The following is a 20735-nucleotide window of genomic DNA, read 5'->3' on the forward strand; positions in this document are numbered from 1 at the left end:
TTAAACAATTTAGTCAGAGACCAGACTCTAGTATTAGTGAGTCAGACCACTTTATGATGACTACACAATCACTCAAAAAGAAACCAACATCATCTGATCTGAGTTTTATTTCTTTTTCTTTTTTTTTTTTTTGCTATAACAAATGTGTATCAGAAACACACAGTTAAAACAGTCAGAGAAACACTAATGTCAAAGAGTCAAGGGTCAAGAGCCCAACTAAAGCAAGCACTGACCACCAGAATGGTGACTTCAAACTTTATTATTTTATTCAATAAAACATCAACATCTAAACCTCTGTTAATTCTTAATAAGAACTTCAGTATAAAAAGAAGTCTAGATTGTAATAAGTGAGGATGCTGAGATCTTGAGAGATCTGTTAGTGTTTCATGTTCTGTTGGGATTTAAAGGGTTTCTGTATTGTGTGTTTTGTGAGTCACCATTGTGCTGAAGAGTAGAGCCTGTGCTTCAGTCCAGGATGAGCCAGAAAACATTGGTATTATGTTGCATGTTGCTTTTTTTCAGAGTAACATATAGTTACATTAATTCATTCATGTGTGGTCTTTCTGGTTAAATACAAGAGATTCATGTTTTACAGTGAGTGTGTTTTGTTAGTAACAATTCAGGATACACCTGTAAAACAGTGGGGTTTTTTTATTTTTATAAAAGTGTTTTGCACTTTATTTAAATTAGGATGTTTTACATTTATTTTTCAGACTTTGATTGGCAGCTGTTGTTGAAAGTCATTTTTTTTAAGATTGTTTTGCAGTGAAGGTGTTTTATTGTAATAATTCAGGGAATACCTGTAAAATAACTGTTTTTCTGTAGAAAAAATTTAATGAAAATTTCTGTTAAAGTTTTTTACACTTTATTTAAATTAGAATATTTTACTTTAATTTTAAGGTTTTTGTTTGGCAGCCGTAGCTGACAGTCATTTTTTTTTTTTTTTTTTACAGTGTATGTATTGTATTAAAATGTTCTTTTGCGCTTCTGATTTGGCAGTGAAATTCGCCGATTTTGGGTGCGTCAGATGTGAAGGATTCTATGGTCCAGTTAGTATTTTCAGCCCATAATGGCGGCCGCGCCACCGGAGCGCCATCTAGTGGCTGTTACCCAAAAAATATCAAAGTGTCGCCTCTTGGGTTCTATACTCTTTGCTCTAAGTCCGCACTTTCACGACGTAATGCCGCTTTGACTGCCGGGTAGAAGTCCTCTGCGTAGCTCACAGTCTTGCGGGCTCAGCAGTGCGCATCAAGCGCGCATAGCAGCCGCAAAGGGGGCGCTCACGAGCACCCTTATTTAAGCTTAAATGACGAATACGTTCCCCTCCAATGCATTTCTGCATCATGGATATTATAGTTTGATTTAGATATTACATATTGGTGAAAATACACTATATAACACTATATGAAAGAAACATTAAAAATGTTTAGTCCCAGACTAAAATTCATGTTTCAGTTGTTTTACCTAAAAGAAACTTGCACTGACATATCTTAAAATATACCTGCTGAGCATGACTATTTGTAACAGGCAAGAATTTTAAAGCTATGATGACCAAGACAAAATATGAATGGACTATAGATCTGTTTTGTATGTTCAAATATTTTATGGTTTGATTTGAGTTTGAGAGTTAATTTCTTTTATTCTTTCCCCTTTCTGAAAATTAAAATAGCAGCCGTCGATTGAGTCAGCCGGGCAAACCTGTTGGTAGATACGCAATGGACAGTGGAAATGCACTCATCCAAGTTGATGTCCCAAAGGCAGAGGGGCCTTACCAGGGTCTCTGAAGCCCATCCAGGTCCAGAAGCTCCACCGGGGTCTCCCTACTCAGCCGAATGAAAGTGTACACAAAAATGTTTTGTTCTGTTTTATGTACTGTTAATTGAAAATGTTGTTTTTCTGATGTTAAACCTAAGTTCTGTTGTAAATAGTTGTAAAAGGTACTTTAAGTAATGTAGCTATATAACAATGTATTTTAATGTAAAAACATTTAATTTACATGATGAAAAAAATGATTGTATATGTTGTATATGTATAATGTTTCATGTAAAATTATAAGTTGCATAAAAGAAATAAACAATGAACAGAACAATTCTCTTTTATTTACACATGTGAACATACTAACATACAAAAAAAAAAAAAAAAAAAATTAACAGAAATTACTCCGGCTCATTTACAAATAAATTACATTACAAATATAATGTATATAACTTATGCATTTCATTTTTATCTTACATCACAAAAATAAACTGTACAGAAATTAGGCTGTTTCATTGACAAAGTGACATTTAATTAATATTGTTATCGACACATTTTAATGTATCCATTTTATGCGCTGTATTTTGTTCTTAAGAAAACTGGGGGGGAAAGCGGCCTTTGAAGTGCGATTCACCGCGGCGCGAGGAGGGCTGACGTAATTCGAGAGCGACTTTAAGTGCACCCTCTCCGTTTCCCCGTGAATGAAGCGTCCATCTCAAGACACTTCGCGGTCTACCCTATCCCACAATTTATTGCGCGCCGCTGACGACAGGAGTACTGTGTGAATTCACATAAGCAATCCCCCGATTTCACCAATATGCAGTGGTGTAGTCTAGTTTTTTGTAGTGAGTATACTGTGATTTTTCCCTCCCAGCCTCATACTTACCTGTCCCAGAGCGACACCCCATAAGCACCGCCACACTCACTAATGCATATAGTATGCAACTGATCTAGGCTACATGTTATTGAGAGTATTCTGAAAGACTGCTTATGTGTGTTTTATCAAAATGTCAATTTATTATAATCAACAAAAGGAACCTGCTGGGTAATTTTATTTAACCCAACTATTGTGTAAAAACTTGCTTGCTTAAAATGAACCCAAAATATGTTGGAAATGAACATTTATTAATATTAAATATAATAATTAAACAATAAACATTTCTTAAATTGTTTATTAATAAATGTTCACCTTTGATTATTATTGTTGCCTCTAATTATGTGTCTGATTTTCAATTTCCAACCTATTTTGGGTTCATTTTAAGCCAGCCATATAGTCATTTTTAAACAATAGTTGGGTTAAATAAAACTACCCAGCAGGTTGGGAAATTTAACCCAACTGCTGGATTAAAACAACCCAGACTTGCGGCTTCAGTTACTACAATGGAAGAGAGTAAATTACGCTTGTTACCAACAAAACAAAAGCACTTGAATGTTGTCGCGAGTCGCGCTCTCACTGATATCTGATGATCAGTAGCGGCTCACTAAATAAAATAATTCAATAAATATCTATTTACAATAAGCACTTACAATAAGAAGACCATTCTAGAGAAAGAGCAAGAAGAGAGTTTGAGCGCGCGTCCAGTTGGTGAAGGAAATCCGCCTGCGAGCTGAAAGATTTGTGCTCGCGCATTACTTGGCATTTTTCATTAAAATAACACACTAGAAACGGCCTCAAATAAACTATAAAAAGGTGAAGATAATCGTGTTTGAAAGCTGCAATCGATTTTCCATTGGTTAAATCAATGGAGAATATCTCGTATTTTTCCGTGGGTGCTCGACCATTTTCGTGGGTGCTCGGGGATCGGCACCTATGCTTGTGGTCCAAGCGAATATAAAACTGCTGATGGAGAATGTTGTCCAATGTGAAGTACAGGCAGGACAGTCAAGACCAGTCAAGAGGGGAGCAAAATACTATTCTTTGTTCATTGGATATAGCTGAAATGTCGAACCAATATGTCGCCTTGTCAGAGTGGGTCCGATGTACTCGCCAAAACGAACACATCCTGTGGGTGATGCGAAGCAAAATGCTAAGCTTGCCATAAAAAGCCTGCAAAAGTATTGATTATGAATGTGACAAAAACAGCAAGGAGACATTTTAATTGTTTATTAATAAACTAGTGTTTTCTGAATCAGTGTCTGCTGACTCTCATCATTTCCGTGGACGCGCAGAAAGAATGCACATTTCAGTCGGATGATCATCAGAGAGTAGCCTATTTCTTTTCGTTTTGAATTATTTCGTTTAAAAGTAGACATTTCAAGCTTTCTGTAGATATATTTCTCATGTCTGTGAGGCAAGCAGCCTATACGCTGAGTTTCGGTTAATTTAGTCTATAAGACGCGCTTCAGTTCACGTGCAAGTGATCTCGCCCGCGCCTCCATGTCATGATTATATTGTCAGCTATATTTGCTTCTTATTTATTAAATCCAGGCAATTGGTTGATTAAACATTGATTAAAATTAAGATACAATTTATACAAAACGAAATTCACTTTAAAGAAAGGCTTTCTACAAAACAAAACTTAATGAAGTGGTCAAAATCATGTCTGACCCACTGCATGTCTCCCGATATATTGCGCATCTTATGATGTTTTCTATCTTACTCATGCTGTTCACTTTTCATAATCAAATAGATTACAATTAAAAATTACATTATAATAGGTCTATTTAAAAATTAATATTAAACTAAATAAGTTTTCTTTAATGGCTACCAACACGTATAGTGTACAGAGAAATTTCATGTCCATTTCATTTATTTAACATATTTTATACTGGGGGCATCCAAGTTATTTGACTTTTTTTGTTTGTTTGTTTGTTTTAAAGTAAAACAATAGTTACTTTCCCTGGTAATTAGTTACTTTTATAATAATGTAACTTAGTTATTAACTCAGTTACTATTTGTGAGAAGTAACTATAACTAATTTTTTAATAACGTGCACTGCATTTGACACACACGACTCACAGAAAAGAAAAGAAAAGAAAAGACAAAGATGCGCACCAATATCAAGTTCCCTTTTACTCTTGAACAAACAATAACACACAGAATTATGCCTGTTTTGTCGAGTATCTTCATAAGAGTAGTCTCAAAAGAGTTAAATAACGTCTTAAATGAACTTAAAGAGTTGTGAGAAAATGAGATGCGCGTCAGATCCGCGTCATGTTCGGCAGCGGCAGCCGCAGCTCTTAAAGTGACAGCAGCCTAATAAACCAGTTGCTGTGATGTCTGTCATTAATGTTCATCAAAGAACAAAGGTATCAGAGACAATTGCTTTAATAAGGCTTATGTTTAATTTATAATTTATGCAGTGAAGACTGCAAAAAGTGTTTGATACATTTATTCAATTACTATATATATATTTCCTACCTGTCTAACAGGTAGGAAATATATATGGATACATTTATTTAGGGCCAGGCCACAGATAATTTTTTTTTTTTTTTTTTTATTAAGTTGTTGCTTTAAGTTGTTTCTACTATAATATGTAGTCATGAGCATGGGAGAAACAAAGCTTTTCTAAGCTTTAAATCAATTGAACCAATTGCTTTGCGAAATGATTCACGTTGGATATATACAGGTGCTGGTCATATAATTAGAATATCGTAAAAAAGTTCTTTTTTTTATTGTAAATTATTTTAAAAAATGAAACTTTCATATATTCTAGATTCCCTACATGTAAAGTAAAACATTTCAAAAGGTTTTTTTTTTTAATTTGTTGATTAGAGCGTACAGCTAATGAAAGTCCAAAATCCAGTATCTCAAAATATTAGAATATTTACATTTGAGTTTCATTAAATGACCATCCCTACAGTATAAATTCCGGGTATCTTTTGTTCTTTGAAACCACACTAATGGGGAAGACTGCTGACTTGGCAATGGTCCAGGAGACAATCATTGACACCCTCCACAAAGAGAGTAAGTCACAGAAGGTCATTACTGAATGGGGTGGCTGTTTACAGAGTGATGTATCAAAGCATATTAAATGCAAAGTTGACTGGAAGGAAGAAATTGGGTAGGCAAAGGTGCACAAGCAACAGGGATGACCGCAAGCTTGAGAATACTGTCAAGTAAAGCCGATTCAAACACTTGGGAGAGCTTCACAATGAGTAGAACGAAGCCGGAGTCAGCGCATCAAGAGTCACCACACTCAGACATCTTCAGGAAAAGGACTACCAAGCCACTTCTGAACCAGAGACAATGTCAGAAGCATCTTACCTGAGCTAAGGAGAAAAAGAACTGGACAGTGAACAGTGGTCGAAAGTCCTCTTTTCAGATAAAAGAAAATTTTGCATTTCATGTTGAAATCATGGTCCCAGAGTCTGAAGGAAGACTGGAGAGGCACAGAATCCAAGCTGCTTGAAGTCTAGTGTGAAGTTTCTGAAGTCAATAATGATTTGGGGGGGCCGTGACGTCTGCTGGTGTTGGTCCATTGTGTTTTATCAAGTGCAAAGTCAATGCAGCCATCTTCCAGGAGATTTTGAAGCACTTTATGCTTCCATCTGCTGACAAGCTTTATGGAGATGCTGATTTCCTTTTCCAGCAGGACTTTAGCACCTGCCCACAGTGCAAAAACCACTTCCAAGTGGTTTGCTGACCATGATATTACTGTGCTTTATTGGCCAGCCAATATGCCTGACCTGAATCTATGGGATATTTTCAAGAGAAAGATGAGAAACAGTCGATCCAACAATATACAGATGATCTGAAGGCTCAATAGTGCCTCAGTAGTGCCACAGGCTGATCACTTCCATGCCACACTTCACTGATGCAGTAATTTGTGCTAGGAGCAAGTCATTTGCTGTAATATGTCCTGCCGATCAAGTATTGAGTGCACAAAAGAACATACTTTAAAGAACTTGAACTTTTCTGTTTTGCAAATCCATTTTTTGATTGATCTTAGGAAATATTCTAATATTTTGAAATACTGGATTTTGGACTTTCATGAGCTGTACGCTCTAATCATCAAAATTTAAAAAAAAAACTTTTGAAATGTTTTACTTTACATGTAGGGAATCTAGAATATATGAAAGTTTCATTTTTAAAAATAATTTATAATAAAAAAATGAACTTTTTGATGATATTCTAATTATATGACCAGCACCTGTATATATATATATAACCAGAGACTTTTTTAGTTTTCACAATTTATTTGGGCTTTTTTGCAATAGTGCAGTAGTTAGTCATGTTAAACAATGTATTGTTTATTGCACTGTTATACTTATTTGTATTTTCACAAAAAATATTTTCTTCAATTTTTTTCTAGGTAGTAAATTTAAAGCAAGTTCTTTAATTCTTTAAATGTAAAATAAGAATTCAACAATGTTTAATTCTTTAAGATTCTTTATCTAGTTCATGAAACAGTCTTCATGATATGCATGGATGTTGACTGATATTGGTTGGTGTTACACTCAACAGCATCCTATTGAAGAAACAACCACTGCAAATACAACCCATACCCAACACACTGTAAGAAGTGATAACTTTCTTCATTCTAGTCATGCAGGTAAAACAAAGTTATAACAAAACCTAATTTATGTGCATATTGTTCAATTACAGGGAGAAGAACTTTGAAGAACAATCGTTGTTTACAAACAAATCTCAGTCACCCCACCTGCTAGATCTTCATGCCTCAGTCTCTGCATGTTTCAGTCTCTCCAGTGGTCCACTTATTATGGGAGCGTGACAACACTTCTCTGTATGCTGTGACCTTGACGTGGTGGAGAACCTTGAGTACCTCTGGAAACTTATCCCAGTCCAAGCTTTTACTTCAAAAGCAGATTCAACACACCAGGGTAATCCCAAGAGGGCAGACAAACCACAAGCTAGTAGCAGCTCTGGAGTAAACATGCATGAATGTCAATAGAGTGGTGCAGTGTTTTTCAATTTATGAGTAAAATAAAGCCTGGGATAAATATAACTTGACAATATTTTGACATTTTGTTCTACAACATAAACGGCACACACACTCCGAACTGTCTAGTTAATTATAAGAAACATTATAATATATATATATATATATATATATATATATATATAGTTTAATCACAAATTGAAAACCCCAATATAAAACCCCATAAGAGTAAGAGACCATGATGATGGACAGAGGCCGGCTAGGATGCCGGGGTTACTTCCCTGACTCTTTTTCGAAGGACATCCTTGGATTTTTTTTTTTATGACCACAGAGCGTCAGGACCTCCGTTTAACTTCTCATTTGAAGGACGGTCCCCATCACTATCCTGGGCCGTTAGGACCCACACAGACCATAAGGTGAGCACCCCCTTCTGGTCTCAGTAATGCCTCTTCCAGAAGCAACCTAGTTTTTTTCCCAGGAGGTTTCCCATCCAGTACTGACAGGGCTCAACCCTTTTTAGCTTCAGTGGGTGACCAAGACAGAGCTGCAGCAGTGATAGCTGCTGGCAAATGGACAGATGTATATTTTAATGAATACAATAACTTTGTTTTGTATCATATTGTTTCTTACAATAGTGGTCTTATCATCATTTGTTAATAACAACAACAACAACAACAACAACAGTGTTCTGTTTGTCTACTTCTCTCTATGTATATAAACACCTGAACAGATGTCTGACAGGCTATATTTTAATACCCTATTCTCTGCTCATATAACAGTGGCCACAAAAACTACTTGGGACACTTTTGGTCCCATAAGCCACACTTACAATCAATGAATCAATGAATTTCTTTATATCTATTGTTTTGTCACTTGTTTTTTTTTTTTTTTTTTTTTTTCTTAAATTGTGTTTGTATTATTCTCTCTTTAAAAAAAAAATTACACCACTATTGTAAAATATAAAGACTTACATTTTTAAGTGTGACAAAATACTTTTTTTGGCCACTGCACTTGAATAAAGTTGAGGCAGAAACGTTGCTGGATTTTAAGCTACCACAATGTGCAGGACATGTTCTCTTTTTTGAAAAAGCTGCACTGAGTATTGCCAGACAAGATGGCAGGCTTGTAACCCCCTGTACCAATAAACCAGTCAACGTGGATTTAGTCAGTTTTCACAGGCGATATAGAGCTGCAGGAAACAAAGTTTAGGGAAAAACTGAAGCGGAGGATATCATATTCTACAGCTTTACAACAACTCAAAAGTTGTAGATACATATGGTCATTAGTTATCACATCTTGATGATGTAAATTTGTACAGTATTGGTCATTGCTGTTAATAGCAGTGCTGGTAAAAACTGTACTAATGTTGTGCGAAAGTTTATGATAACTGCTAATAAGCATTAATTCTAATGCTGTATTTGTGTATTGCCTTTTGTAAAGATTCTATTTTATATGCCTTTTATACCATATGTCTGTGCACTTAATTTAATTATCTAAGTTCCTTTGTTTTGATTTGTTGTATGCTCCAGTGTGACAAAAATGCAAACAAAAAGTTAGCAATACAGTGACCACTCCTACCAGTACCAAACAGTGCTGATAAACAATAGGTCAACCCTTTAGTTTACCATCTTTCTAGCTAGTTGGAACAAGATTTCTTTAAACAGATCACTTAAATCATCAAAAGAAAAGAAAAAAGTCACTTTAAATTACATTATAGATCTGCTAAAATTAACTCTTTTAAAAGGATTTTCAGATTGTAGTAACTTATGGTAAACTGAGCAGTCATTTGTCTTTAGTTACAACACATATCTATGATCCACTTGTAACATTCAATATGTAATTTCAAGGTTGAATTGCAGCACAAAATCTCTGATAAAATGAAATCACTGTGTTGAGATTCTGATGATTTTTTTGTTTTGTTTACATTAACCTCTTGTGTTACGTGATTGATTTTGATCTAATGTACATTTTGAGAAACAAGGTAATACAATAAAATTTGTCAGTCATGCAATGTTGTGCCCATAATGTTTGCAGTGTCTTAATCAGAGCTAAAAAATAAAATGTTCATGGTGAATCAGCTCTCTGGTCTTCATCTTTAAATCATTTGCTCTATTATGAGTTTGATAACAGTTTCTAATGTGTTGGCACTGCAAACAATCTAGCACATGCAACACAGAGAGAATGTAATATAATGCCACAAACATTTCTGAATGAAATCGTTTTCTTTTATGTAAAGACTTTTGAGTATCATTATCTGAAGCAAAAGGGAGAAAATATTAAATTGTATTTTATAACATGGCTAAATAAAGATGCTGCAAAAAGCATTAAATTGAGGCTTAGCAGTAAGGTAAAAACATTTCAGCAAAGCATAGAATGTGTCCAGATGAAATAATCAGAATAAATGTGTCTAAATACACTAGCGCTGCAATTGTTATATAATTAAAATATGTACTGGGTTAGTAAGCAGCTGCAGTTCTTTAGCAAAAATACAAAGATTTCACTTTTTCATGTCAGGTTTCACTTTTTCATCTACCCAGCAAAGGATTCTCCAAAAGTTTTTTTATTTATTGAATTACTTTTTTAGTTAAAACTAGGCTGTTACATTATGAACTGAACTACAGAAAAACAAGTATTAATGAAGGCACATAAATCATACAAAGATGTAAAAAAAGATGTCATATAAAGTTGCTTAAATGTATTGCAAACAACTATAAATAAGACAAACACACAACACAAATGCTTAGGTACTCAAAGATTGAATAAAACAACTGGAAACTGAGATCCAGTAAATATGTTAAAAAAGGGAAAAAACTTAATAAAGATGCTGTACATTTTTCCTTAAACATTTAATGCTGGTATTCAGTCATATTCAGTTTCTCATGCAGTGTACAGTCTTTTAAACACAAACAGACATGACTAAACATTCATGCTCTGTTGCATCCGCTCCAGCGCAGCCTCCTTCTCCTTCAGAATATCCTTTAAACGTTTGATCCTCTCTTGCCGCTTTATCTCCTCAGCATCCAGTGTTTCCAACGAGTAGAGCACTTGGGTTGGAAAGTTGTCTATTTTGGGACCTGGGTGTTTGTTAGAGAATGGCATGATGGGGTCGTTTGATGCTGTCTGCTGGGATGTTTCAGCATCTGTGTGGCTGCCCGACGTGTTACCGCATTTTATTCCACTTGAGGACAGTGTAATCTGGTGGTTGCAGTCCTGTAAACTGGATGAAGAGGAAGCACTTAATGAACTATTAGGTGAGGAGATGTGAGATGATTCACTAGTAGAGCTTTCTAATGGAGTGTTATCTTTACGTGGACTTCTTGATAACTGTTTCTTCATTGCTTTCTGAACAGGATCTTTTGGTTGACTTCTCTGAGGTTGGCGGCTCTCCACTGGGGTTTTATTTAAGCAGCTTCTTTTTGTCCCTTTGTGTGATTCAGCAACAGTACATGGATTCGGTTTCTCCTGTGGATGGAGTGACGAAGTGGCTTCTGCAACCCCTAAAACAGTCCCACAGGGACAGGCCGTACACACCTTACCTTTTTTAGAGCGTGGTGGCATCTTCCTTGCAGAGGAAGGTAAGAAGGGATGACTAGCAGTCTGTGTTGCGTTTTGCGCAGGTGAGGGAGTACCAGTACAATCTGCTGGCATTTCAGATTGCATATGAACCTTATTGGCTATAGATTCTGTTGGTGAATAAACCTCTTCTTGACAACTGTTTTCCATGGGAACAACTGAGCATTTAGAGACAGGTGAAATGTTGTATGTGGTGCTTAGTGAGGGAATATCACAACTCTCATCCTGCTCCTCCTTTTTTCTTTTGACCTTCAGACCTTCATCCTCCTCCGCTTTTGTGTAGGTAACCTATAAATACAGCAATTGAACAAAGACACATGAAACTAATGAGTGTGGTTACTCCCACAGTCCTATCTCCTCCAAAACATGTTTTCAGTCTGGAAAGTTACTTTTTTCCACAAGGAAAACTGGAGAAAGACGTAAGAAAACATGTAAGAGCTGGGCATAAAATGAATTAAAAAAATAAAACGCAAAAAGTAAATGTGTTCTTAATTTATGAAATGTTGAAAAATAACATTTATTTCAAGTAGCAAAAAAGATTTTAACAGTTTTAGTTTACAATAATATATATACACTGATATGGAAATATTTAAAAAATAATATCTTTAATACACAGTGGGCCACTCCCTCAGTTTAGTGTAAACTGCTGTAGGAAATACGTACATGCACTGTACATCACAATACAATCTGGATGCATTAAAGGATTAGTTCACTTCAGAATTAAAATTTCCCAATAATTTACTCACCCCCATGTCATCCAAGATGTTTATGTTTTTCTTTCTTCAGTCGAAAAGAAATTAAGGTTTTTGAGGAAAATATTCCAGGATTTTTCTCCATATAGTGGACTCCAACAGTTACCAACAGGTTGAAGGTTCAAATGGCCATTTCAGTGCAGCTTCAAAGGGCTCTACACGATCCCAGCCGAGGAATAAAGCTCTTATCTAGCAAAACAACCGGTATTTTTCTAAAAAAAAAAAAAAAAAAAAAAAAAAAAAATTAAAAATTATATACTTTTTGACCACAAATGTTTATCTTGCACTAGCTCTGCGATGCGCCAGGCATTAAGTAATCACATTGAAAAGGTCATGCATGATGTAGGCAGAAGTACCGAAGAAGTGTTTACAAAGTGAACGTGCAAAGACTAAGTAAAACGGCCTTTACAAAAAAAAAAAAAAAAAAAAAAAGGGGAAAACAACGATGCCGAACGATTTTGAAGTTGGAGGGAAAAAAATGAGATTATGAGTTTTTCCTCCTACCGCGGTACTTCAGCCCACGTCATGCATAACGCGTGGCACATAAGTGCAAGATGAGCATTTGTGGTTAAAAAGGTATATCAATTTTTACAAGACCCTTATTCCTTGGCTGGGATCGTGTAGAACCCTTTGAAGCTGCATTGAAAGTGCAATTAGGACCTTCAACCCGTTGGTAGCCATTGAAGTCCACTATATGGAGAAAAATTCTGGAATGTTTTCCTTAAAATCCTTAATTTCTTTTCGACTGAAGAAAGACATTTCATCTTGGATGACATGGGGGAGAGTAAATTATCAGGAAATTTTAATTCTGAAGTGAACTAATCCTTTAATATGCAACTCACCTGCATCATCTGCTGTATTTTTGACTGCAGCTTTGAATCCTGGATGACTTTACGAAGGCCGTCTAACGTGCGTTTGTTTATGATAAGTCTCTCTGTTTGTTGATCTGGCTTCACAGCCGGCTTTGTTCTTTGCAAGCAAATCTGTATGTCAGAGGTAATGCCGAATTCTTTTCTCAGCTGACAGTCACTCTTGGGGTGACAACTCTGATCAGGATTTCCAATGACCTGAGACAGAAGAGAGATGAACACATTAAATACATGTCAAGCTTTTGAAAGATAATACATTACTATTTTACAAAACTTGTATATGAACGTGGTATATTACCTTTTCGGTATTATCAATGGTTTGAATACAGACATTTTGGGGCTGTTCCAACACGTTGACTGTTTCAGCGACTGTTTCAGCTATTTCAGCTTGACATCTTGTCTCTGGTTGACTTATAGTCTCCAAGTCTTTATCTGCCTCCATATTCATATTTTCAAAAAAACAACTCACATTTTTCTTGACCTGCTCATCCACATTCATTTTGTTATCACCCATTTTGGCTGAACGATTATCCAAAATACCATCTTGTGCTGTTTTTTTCCCTTCATTCAGATAGACAGATTTTGTGTTGATCTCTGTGTGTTGAACTTCTTCATATTTGTTCTGAGAGGCAGATTTTGCCACTTTTTCAACTGACTTTGGTGGAATATATGACACAAATATTACATTAGAGTCTTCATCGCTCTCATCCACCTCTGTTTGACTCGGTGTGGGCAAATTACCCGGGGCGCCTCCCAGGCACGTGGACGTCTCCTCATCGTCATCACAGAGATCAATGATTTCGCTTACATTTTTTTTGGGTTCTCGCTTAGAAGAGTTTGACCCTAGAACGGAGCTGGCGGGGAGGGCAGGAGAAGTGCTGACTAACATCTTTTTTCCACCTTCGCTGATCATCACATCCTTGGCGATCTCTGAATTTTTCTTGGCCACAAAATAGACTTTCCCATTGCACATGACCAATGCGTTGTCCTTTCCTGGGGTGATCTTTTCTTGGCTGGTCTGAGGAGGCATAGCTTTACTTGCCGTGATTTCATTTGCCGTACCGACTGAGTTGACATGCTTGACCGCTTTTAAGCTGTCAGAGCTGATGTTCGGTGTCGATAAAGGTACAAGGCAAGGAGCGGTTGCGCCTGTTCCCTCCTGGACAACCCATTTAATGGGAGTGTTCACTTCTTCATTAGTTTTAGGAACACAAACAGGTGTTTGCAAGTTTGCAGGAGGATTTTGAGACAGGGTCTTTTGTATTTGACTTGGCTTTGTAAGCAAAACCATTTGCTGGTCAGAAGTTAGCTTCACAGAGTTCACAGGGGACACAAGCACAACGGTTGGTGGACCTTTCCCAAGGTTAGGGGTGTTATTTACAGAGTTCATTATCCGGCATTTTATGGACTGCGGGAGCGCAGTTGCCGGGAGAGTCCTAACTTTTGCATTCGGTGGGATCTGCAGGAAATGACCGTTTGGGAGAGCAGGTGACTTTACGGTAACAGGCAGCGTTTGAACAGCCATCATGCCCTGTCCATTGGGTTGAGGAGGTAACTGGACTGTATAGTGGGAAACCGATTGTGGGGCAAGAGGAACATGCACTTGCTTTGGATTCTGAATGGTGAAGTTATTAGTTCCACTGGGTTGAGTTTTGATGGCGTTAGATAAAGTTCTGAACTCTGGCAGGGTTTTTAGGACGACCCGTCCATCTGCGATGGGCTGAAGGGAGGGAAGTCGAGTCTGTGTTTGAGATGAAGAGGCAGCAGGTGTATGAACAGGTTTTGCAAAAGCTTTCAGTTGTAGATCCACATTGTCTCTTTCTGTATTAAATGGCGCCTGATAAAACTGTCCGTTCACTTTCTGGACAGGGATCAACTTCATGACGTTTTTCCCATCTGGTCCCACTGCAGGCATTGCTTGGTAGTAGACTCCAGTTCCACTAAAAGATTAAGATAAAAAAAAAAAAATATTATTTCTGAGAGGAAGATTTTGCCACTTTTTCACCTGACTTTGGTGGAATATATGACACAAACAGGCCTATTACATTAGAGTATTCATTTCTCTCATCCACCTCGCAAATTACCCGGATGCCTCCCAGGCACGTGGACGTCTCTTCATCATCATCAGAGATGTGATGTGATGTGATGAAATTAACTTTAATATTGTATGAACTATGAAAATACTATACAAATCAAAACTAACAAGGACTGAATAATGAGATCAAACTCTATTACTCTATATAAACAAACAACACTATCCAGTAAGGGGTCAATAAGATTATTTTTAAAATAAATACTTTTATTTAGCACAGACACATTAAATTGTTCAAAAGTGACAGTAAATACATTTATAATGCCAGAAAAGTTTTCCATTTCGAATAAAGATTTCATAAATGTTACATTTTTCATAATCAGCATATCAGAATGATTTCTGATGGATCATGTGATGGTGAAGACTGGAGAAATGCCTGTTGAAAAATCAGCTTTGCCATCACAGGAATCAATATTTTAAAATATATAATAAAACTCTTATATTTATATTGTAATATTTCACAATATCACTGTTTCTACTCTCAAATAAATGCAGCCTTCTTTCAAAAACATTAAAAAAAAAAATCTTACTGACCCCAAACTTATCAATGATAATGTATGTTTATGGTTTACATTATTTAAAGACTGTTGTTTACCTGTAGCATTCTCTATTCAATATCATATTAATAAATGCATTCAGTAAAAACAACAAATAGCAAAACATGATCAAATAAAGTAACACAAAAGTACTTACATTGTCAAGTAATAACCAAGTGTAAATTTTTAGACATTAAGCATCATCTGAATATTTATTCGGCAAACCTGTCAGCCGTAATCGGTCAGACCATTTAAAGGAATCTTTTTAAAAATAGCTCTCGAGTTTCTATTTAAATGTGTTTCTAAAACCTGTTATAAAATTTTGCGTGTTTCCTGAGGTAAGATTCGCGCTCGCGACACCATCAAAACACTCGCCATTTTGGACGAGCCTGCAACTACCGACTAAAAACACACACGGTTGTTAATGTATAGACGCAGAGCTGATCAAACTTACCCCTCCATCACGAGTACCTGTAGACATCACACTTCAAGAAATAACTAATGTCGACGTTTTCTTCCGCGTACCGTTAGATTTTATCCACAAACTTGAACAGCTCTCTTCACAGGATATGAAAAACTCAAACCGGAAATACGTTAATCAAAATAAAAGACACCTGACTGAAGACTCTGAAAGGGGAGAAGACAAAAATAACGAAGGAAAAAAAAAATGCAAGACACAAGAAAGGAATGAAAATTTAACCAAAGAACGAGCCAGAGCGAATAAATAAAGGAATAAATAAATAAACAACGAAAGAAAAGGAAAAGGGAAAAAATGAATGAATGAATAAACAAACAACTTAAGAAAAGGAACGGAAAAAAAAGAAAAAGAAATGAATGAAAAATGAGGGAAGGAAGGAAGGAAGGAAGGAAGAACTAAAGAATGAGAAAGCGAATGGGTTAAAGAAAGGAAACAAAGAAGATAAATGCAAGATATTGTACAACATGGTGATCACATCAAAGGTTACATTTTAAATTGAATTAGTTATTTTGTTTAATTAGTTATTTCATTTATAATATCGACCAGAACAACAATGCTTTTATACACTGCCCGGCCAAAAAAAGGTCACTGCTTGGATCTGAATAGGCAAATGCTTAAGAGTTTATGACTGGATCATTACTGCAGTGATTATGATGTTTCTAGCATGTTATATGTTTAGCAACAGTTCTTCTACCCCTAATTGGAGTGTGTAGCTTTTCATTTCTTAAATAAACATGTACCATGATCATACTCCAGGATGACAATCTCAAGATTCATCAGGCTCAAATTGTGAAAATGTTTGTGAGGGAACATGAAGAATCATTTTCACACATGAATTGACACCTCTGAGTTCTGACCTTAACCTCAAGTCTTTGGAATGTGCTGGAGTAGACTTTACAGAGTGCTCACCTCTTGCATTGTCAATACAAGATCTTGACCAAAAACTGATGCACCTCTTGATGGAAATAACATCACATTTATTTCCATCAAGACTCATTTTAAATTCAGTATTTTGTAAAGGTCTGTTTAATTTCATATAGCTCACAATGGGAACTCAATTTCCTAATCAGGTAGTGATAAAAGAATACAGAACATGGATTTCTGCAGTGTCTAACAATACACTGACAATAACACCCAAGCTGAAAAATAGCATTTATTTCTCTTTTGTTAGTTGAACAATAAAAATGGTATATATAAACAAACACATAGAATCAAAACATGAAATACAGTATGCATAAAGATTCCTTGACTTTAATCTATTTTCCTTTTTCTACCCAGGCGAAAAAATTGCACCTTGCCTGAGGATTGGAGGCGTGGCCTTGAGGACGGGCACATACAAAAAATTGCCGGCCTAAATTAGGTCCTGCTTTTTTCACAGTCCGTAAAACACAGGGCTCGTTGTGTGATTTACAAAGTGGCGGCTGAGGAGGCCCATGCAAAATGGTTTTCCAAAAACCAGCGCATGGCCCTTTCTTACAGTCCTTAGACTTGTCTATGGATGTAGATTCTCCTTCCACTTCATCCTGATTTTCATTCTCCATTTCCGTAACCTTGGAGAGATTTGTCTCCTTTTGCACATCGCTGGGGCAGCTTTTAGTGTCGCTCTCACTACCCGGGCCATCCTGAGAGGATTCTTCTTGTTTCGGGCTCAAGTTCCCACTTGAAAGCATCAACGCTGTTTGTTTAGGCTTAAAGAAAGCTAAAAGACTACCTTTAGCATTACTTTCGGTTTTCGTCTGCTTGCTTCTTTTGGCTTTGTGTGCATTTGTGTCTGCTTCTCTATCTGTAGGTCTCTTCTTTGCAACACTGTTCCCCTGTACTACAGGATTCAGGTTTTCCCGAATTTCCCCAGAATCCTGTGATCCAGGTAGACTCTCTTCACAGCCTTTAGAAACACTAAGTTTCTCTGGAACTTTCACTAAGAAGCGTGAAAGTTTCTGCTGTCTGCCGGTGAACTCTGGCATGTGGCGTGTGCACAGGGGCGGGCACTTGGGACTAGACTGGAGGGTACAGCTGAGCTGCGCCCATACAGGACAATGATCCGATCCCTCCACCTCTGGCATAATGTCCACACCAATAAAGGCAGTCTCCACCAGAGGGCGGTCAGAGAAGATGTAGTCGATGCGTGTGCCGTAGTTGGTCTGCCTGGCACCCGTGAGAGTGGACCAGCATGTGAAAGCATTAGAGCGCTTTGGGTGAAAATGGCGGAAGGAGTCAACAAACTTGCCACCAGAGGTAGATTTCTGGGATATGTCTGCAAATTCATCTTCAGTATTTCCATTTTCTGCTGTTTCGAACAGGAAATGATCCAGCCACTTCCTCCCAGGATTATCTTCAAAGTTATCCTAAATAACAGAATGGTAATAAGAGAAGGTTTGTGCTAGTTTGTAACATCTGCAATAAAATAATAACATATCTACTTCATGTAAAGCCATTAGCCTGCATCATTTCAACTTGTTTTTTTTTTTTTTTTTTTTATATTTTTGTTGAATAGTGGACTTTCTGGTGAAAAACTACATTACCTATGATTCTGAAAAGAAATCTTCACCAATAAGAGAAATGTACACATGAATCACTGCGAATGACGTAGAGTCAGTTTCCCTATGCCTATGCACTATATATATTTATACTAATATATATATATATATATAGTGGTGCTGGTATGACATCAGAACCAGAAGTCTAATTCGCCGCTGGTTCCTTAGAGATTTTCCTATAAGGTTTTATACGTTTTTTTTTTTTTTTTCAATTTAAGTGAGTAAAATATAACTTAAGTGGTAAACATAACTTGACGATACTATGACATTTTGTTCAATGCACACACACCACAAGCTGTCTTATCTAGTTACTTTTTAAAAATGTACATTTTCAAAAATGAACATAACTGCTTCAAAATTCGTGTTTACACTATGGGTATATGTAATTAGTACAAAACAGCAGGGCCGTAACCACCATAGACATTGAGGGGGACAATTGGTAACAACCCCCCCTCTAATATTTGAAATTCTTCACAGCACTCTGTATGTTAGGATGACAAAATGTTTTAAAAGTTACATTTTTAATGCAAATTAATGCAAATATTATTTGCAAATAGTTCCAAAATGATTATTTCCCAACTAGAATTAGCTAGACCTAGAATTTCTGTTTCTTTATACAAAATAAAAATTAAAAAAATTAAAAATTGGTTTACCGCAGGCTTTGTTTTACACGTAAACTGAAAAAAAAAAATTATTAAAACCTCGAAGGAACCAGCGGTAAAGTAGTCTTTGGAGTTCTGACGTCATCCCTGCACCACTCTCTATACCAAGGCCACTGAAAAAGTGAGCAGGCACTGTTGCTCTATATTAAATATCAAATATGACTAGCTGCAACTGTCGCAACACAGCGTTTTGTGCAATTATTGTGTGGAATTTTATTACTTGTGCCTGGTTAACTGGTGTTAACTGAAATCATGATGGAGGGACATGGTTTAAGGACTTACCACATCATCTGGATCACAGTGGTCTATGGGTCTGTGAGAGGTGTTGACATCACCCAAAACAATCACATGACTGAAGAAAGACAGAGGGATGTATGCGAGGGATGCAAAAAGACATGTTAGATCTTAGAAGAATCTTGATAATAACAATTTGAGAAGGATGACCTATAAGACCTAAATTATAGCAATATAAAGAAAGAACTTGGTCTTTGTTACTTTTTGAACAATATATCAGGGATTAACATGCCACCTTGTGTGTGTGTGTGTGTGTGTGTGTGTGTGTGTGTGTGTGTGTGAGTGTGTGAGTGTGCATATGAAGGTGTTGGTTTGATCTGTCTCTCACCTCCCTGAGCTCAAGATGGCTTCAGCTCTGCACTGGAGGAGTTGGTAAAACTGCAGCTTGTACTGTTTTCTCTCAGGTTTGTCTGGGTCAGCTCGGGGACAATAAACATTGATAACTGTCAGCTTCTGTGGTCCATCTGTGCCACTGAGAATAAAAAAAAACATATCTGAAGCTTTCACAGCATGTTAAGCTTTTCTAAAACTAGTAAATGTCTGAAAGTTAAGACCCTTACATGAAGTGATGCTGGGTGATAACAGCCCTTCCTTCATTGTCTAGTGCCAGAAGCTCCTCACTGGACAACTCTTCCTGGTCACTATAGCAACCAACAGCCTCTCCCTGATTGGCGAGCAGACCCGTCAATCCTTCTTCGGCCAGGAATGGAGTAGCGGTATCTTTACAGTAGGTCGCGACACCTGGTCATGGAGAAAATGTTGTTCATACTCGTAGTTAAACAGTACTTGTCATTTGCAAATAGTAGTAAAAACGTGACAAAATATATTTGAAAAAAATACAAAATATGGGTATAAATCTAATGCTAAAATCAATCAAGTATTTATTTAAAGTCCTTTTGCACATTTTAGGCTGCTTTACCCGAGTATCCACTTCGTCCTCGGCTAAAACTAAAGTATGAATTGTAGCCATCAACAATCGCTGTCTTCTCATCCAACAGGTCACCTGAAAATAATGTATGCAATAGCTGAGCTGTTAACGTTGTTAAAAATAGGGCTCCTGTACTATATAAACCCATTCAAAGTCCCGCGTTATTTCAAAACACTTACGGGTAACTTTAGTTTCTTGGACGCAGATTATATCGGCATCGAATGAATCCAGAGTTTTCTTGATGCCATTTTTAAATGTTCGTATCCCGTTTATGTTCCATGTTACAATTTTCATGTTTATTTGTCAAACAACGTCGGACGACTCAAGCAGAACGCAAGTGTGAAGTATTGACCTTATTTTTGTCCATCTCATAACTTTTCAAAATAAAAGTCTTCACACGACTGCGTTTATTCCAT

General features: G+C 36.6%; 2 protein-coding genes and 1 long non-coding RNA gene across 3 annotated transcripts; 1 reads left to right on the forward strand and 2 right to left on the reverse strand.

Moving 5' to 3' along the window:
* The first annotated feature begins 7162 nt into the window (after window positions 1-7162).
* On the forward strand, window positions 7163-9675 carry LOC127518188 (uncharacterized). Its single transcript, XR_007931489.1, has 2 exons — window positions 7163-7213; window positions 7304-9675. It is a non-coding gene; the product is annotated as an uncharacterized LOC127518188 (long non-coding RNA).
* Window positions 9676-10142: 467 nt separating this feature from the next.
* Window positions 10143-16451, reverse strand: lrif1 (ligand dependent nuclear receptor interacting factor 1). The gene is made up of 4 exons (XM_051904529.1): window positions 15875-16451; window positions 13091-14732; window positions 12766-12990; window positions 10143-11459 (listed from the first exon to the last, which is right to left on the reverse strand). Exons 1-4 carry the CDS (start codon window positions 15880-15882, stop codon window positions 10515-10517), a joined length of 2820 nt encoding a protein of 939 aa, XP_051760489.1. The 5' UTR covers window positions 15883-16451; the 3' UTR covers window positions 10143-10514.
* A 587-nt stretch (window positions 16452-17038) lies between these two features.
* apex2 (APEX nuclease (apurinic/apyrimidinic endonuclease) 2) lies at window positions 17039-20700 on the reverse strand. The gene is made up of 6 exons (XM_051904534.1): window positions 20499-20700; window positions 20311-20394; window positions 19952-20132; window positions 19720-19863; window positions 19380-19449; window positions 17039-18243 (listed from the first exon to the last, which is right to left on the reverse strand). Exons 1-6 carry the CDS (start codon window positions 20611-20613, stop codon window positions 17155-17157), a joined length of 1683 nt encoding a protein of 560 aa, XP_051760494.1. The 5' UTR covers window positions 20614-20700; the 3' UTR covers window positions 17039-17154.
* Window positions 20701-20735: the final 35 nt, after the last annotated feature.

Source organism: Ctenopharyngodon idella, chromosome 8, assembly GCF_019924925.1.
Source record: "Ctenopharyngodon idella isolate HZGC_01 chromosome 8, HZGC01, whole genome shotgun sequence".
In the NCBI taxonomy this organism is placed as follows: domain Eukaryota; kingdom Metazoa; phylum Chordata; class Actinopteri; order Cypriniformes; family Xenocyprididae; genus Ctenopharyngodon; species Ctenopharyngodon idella.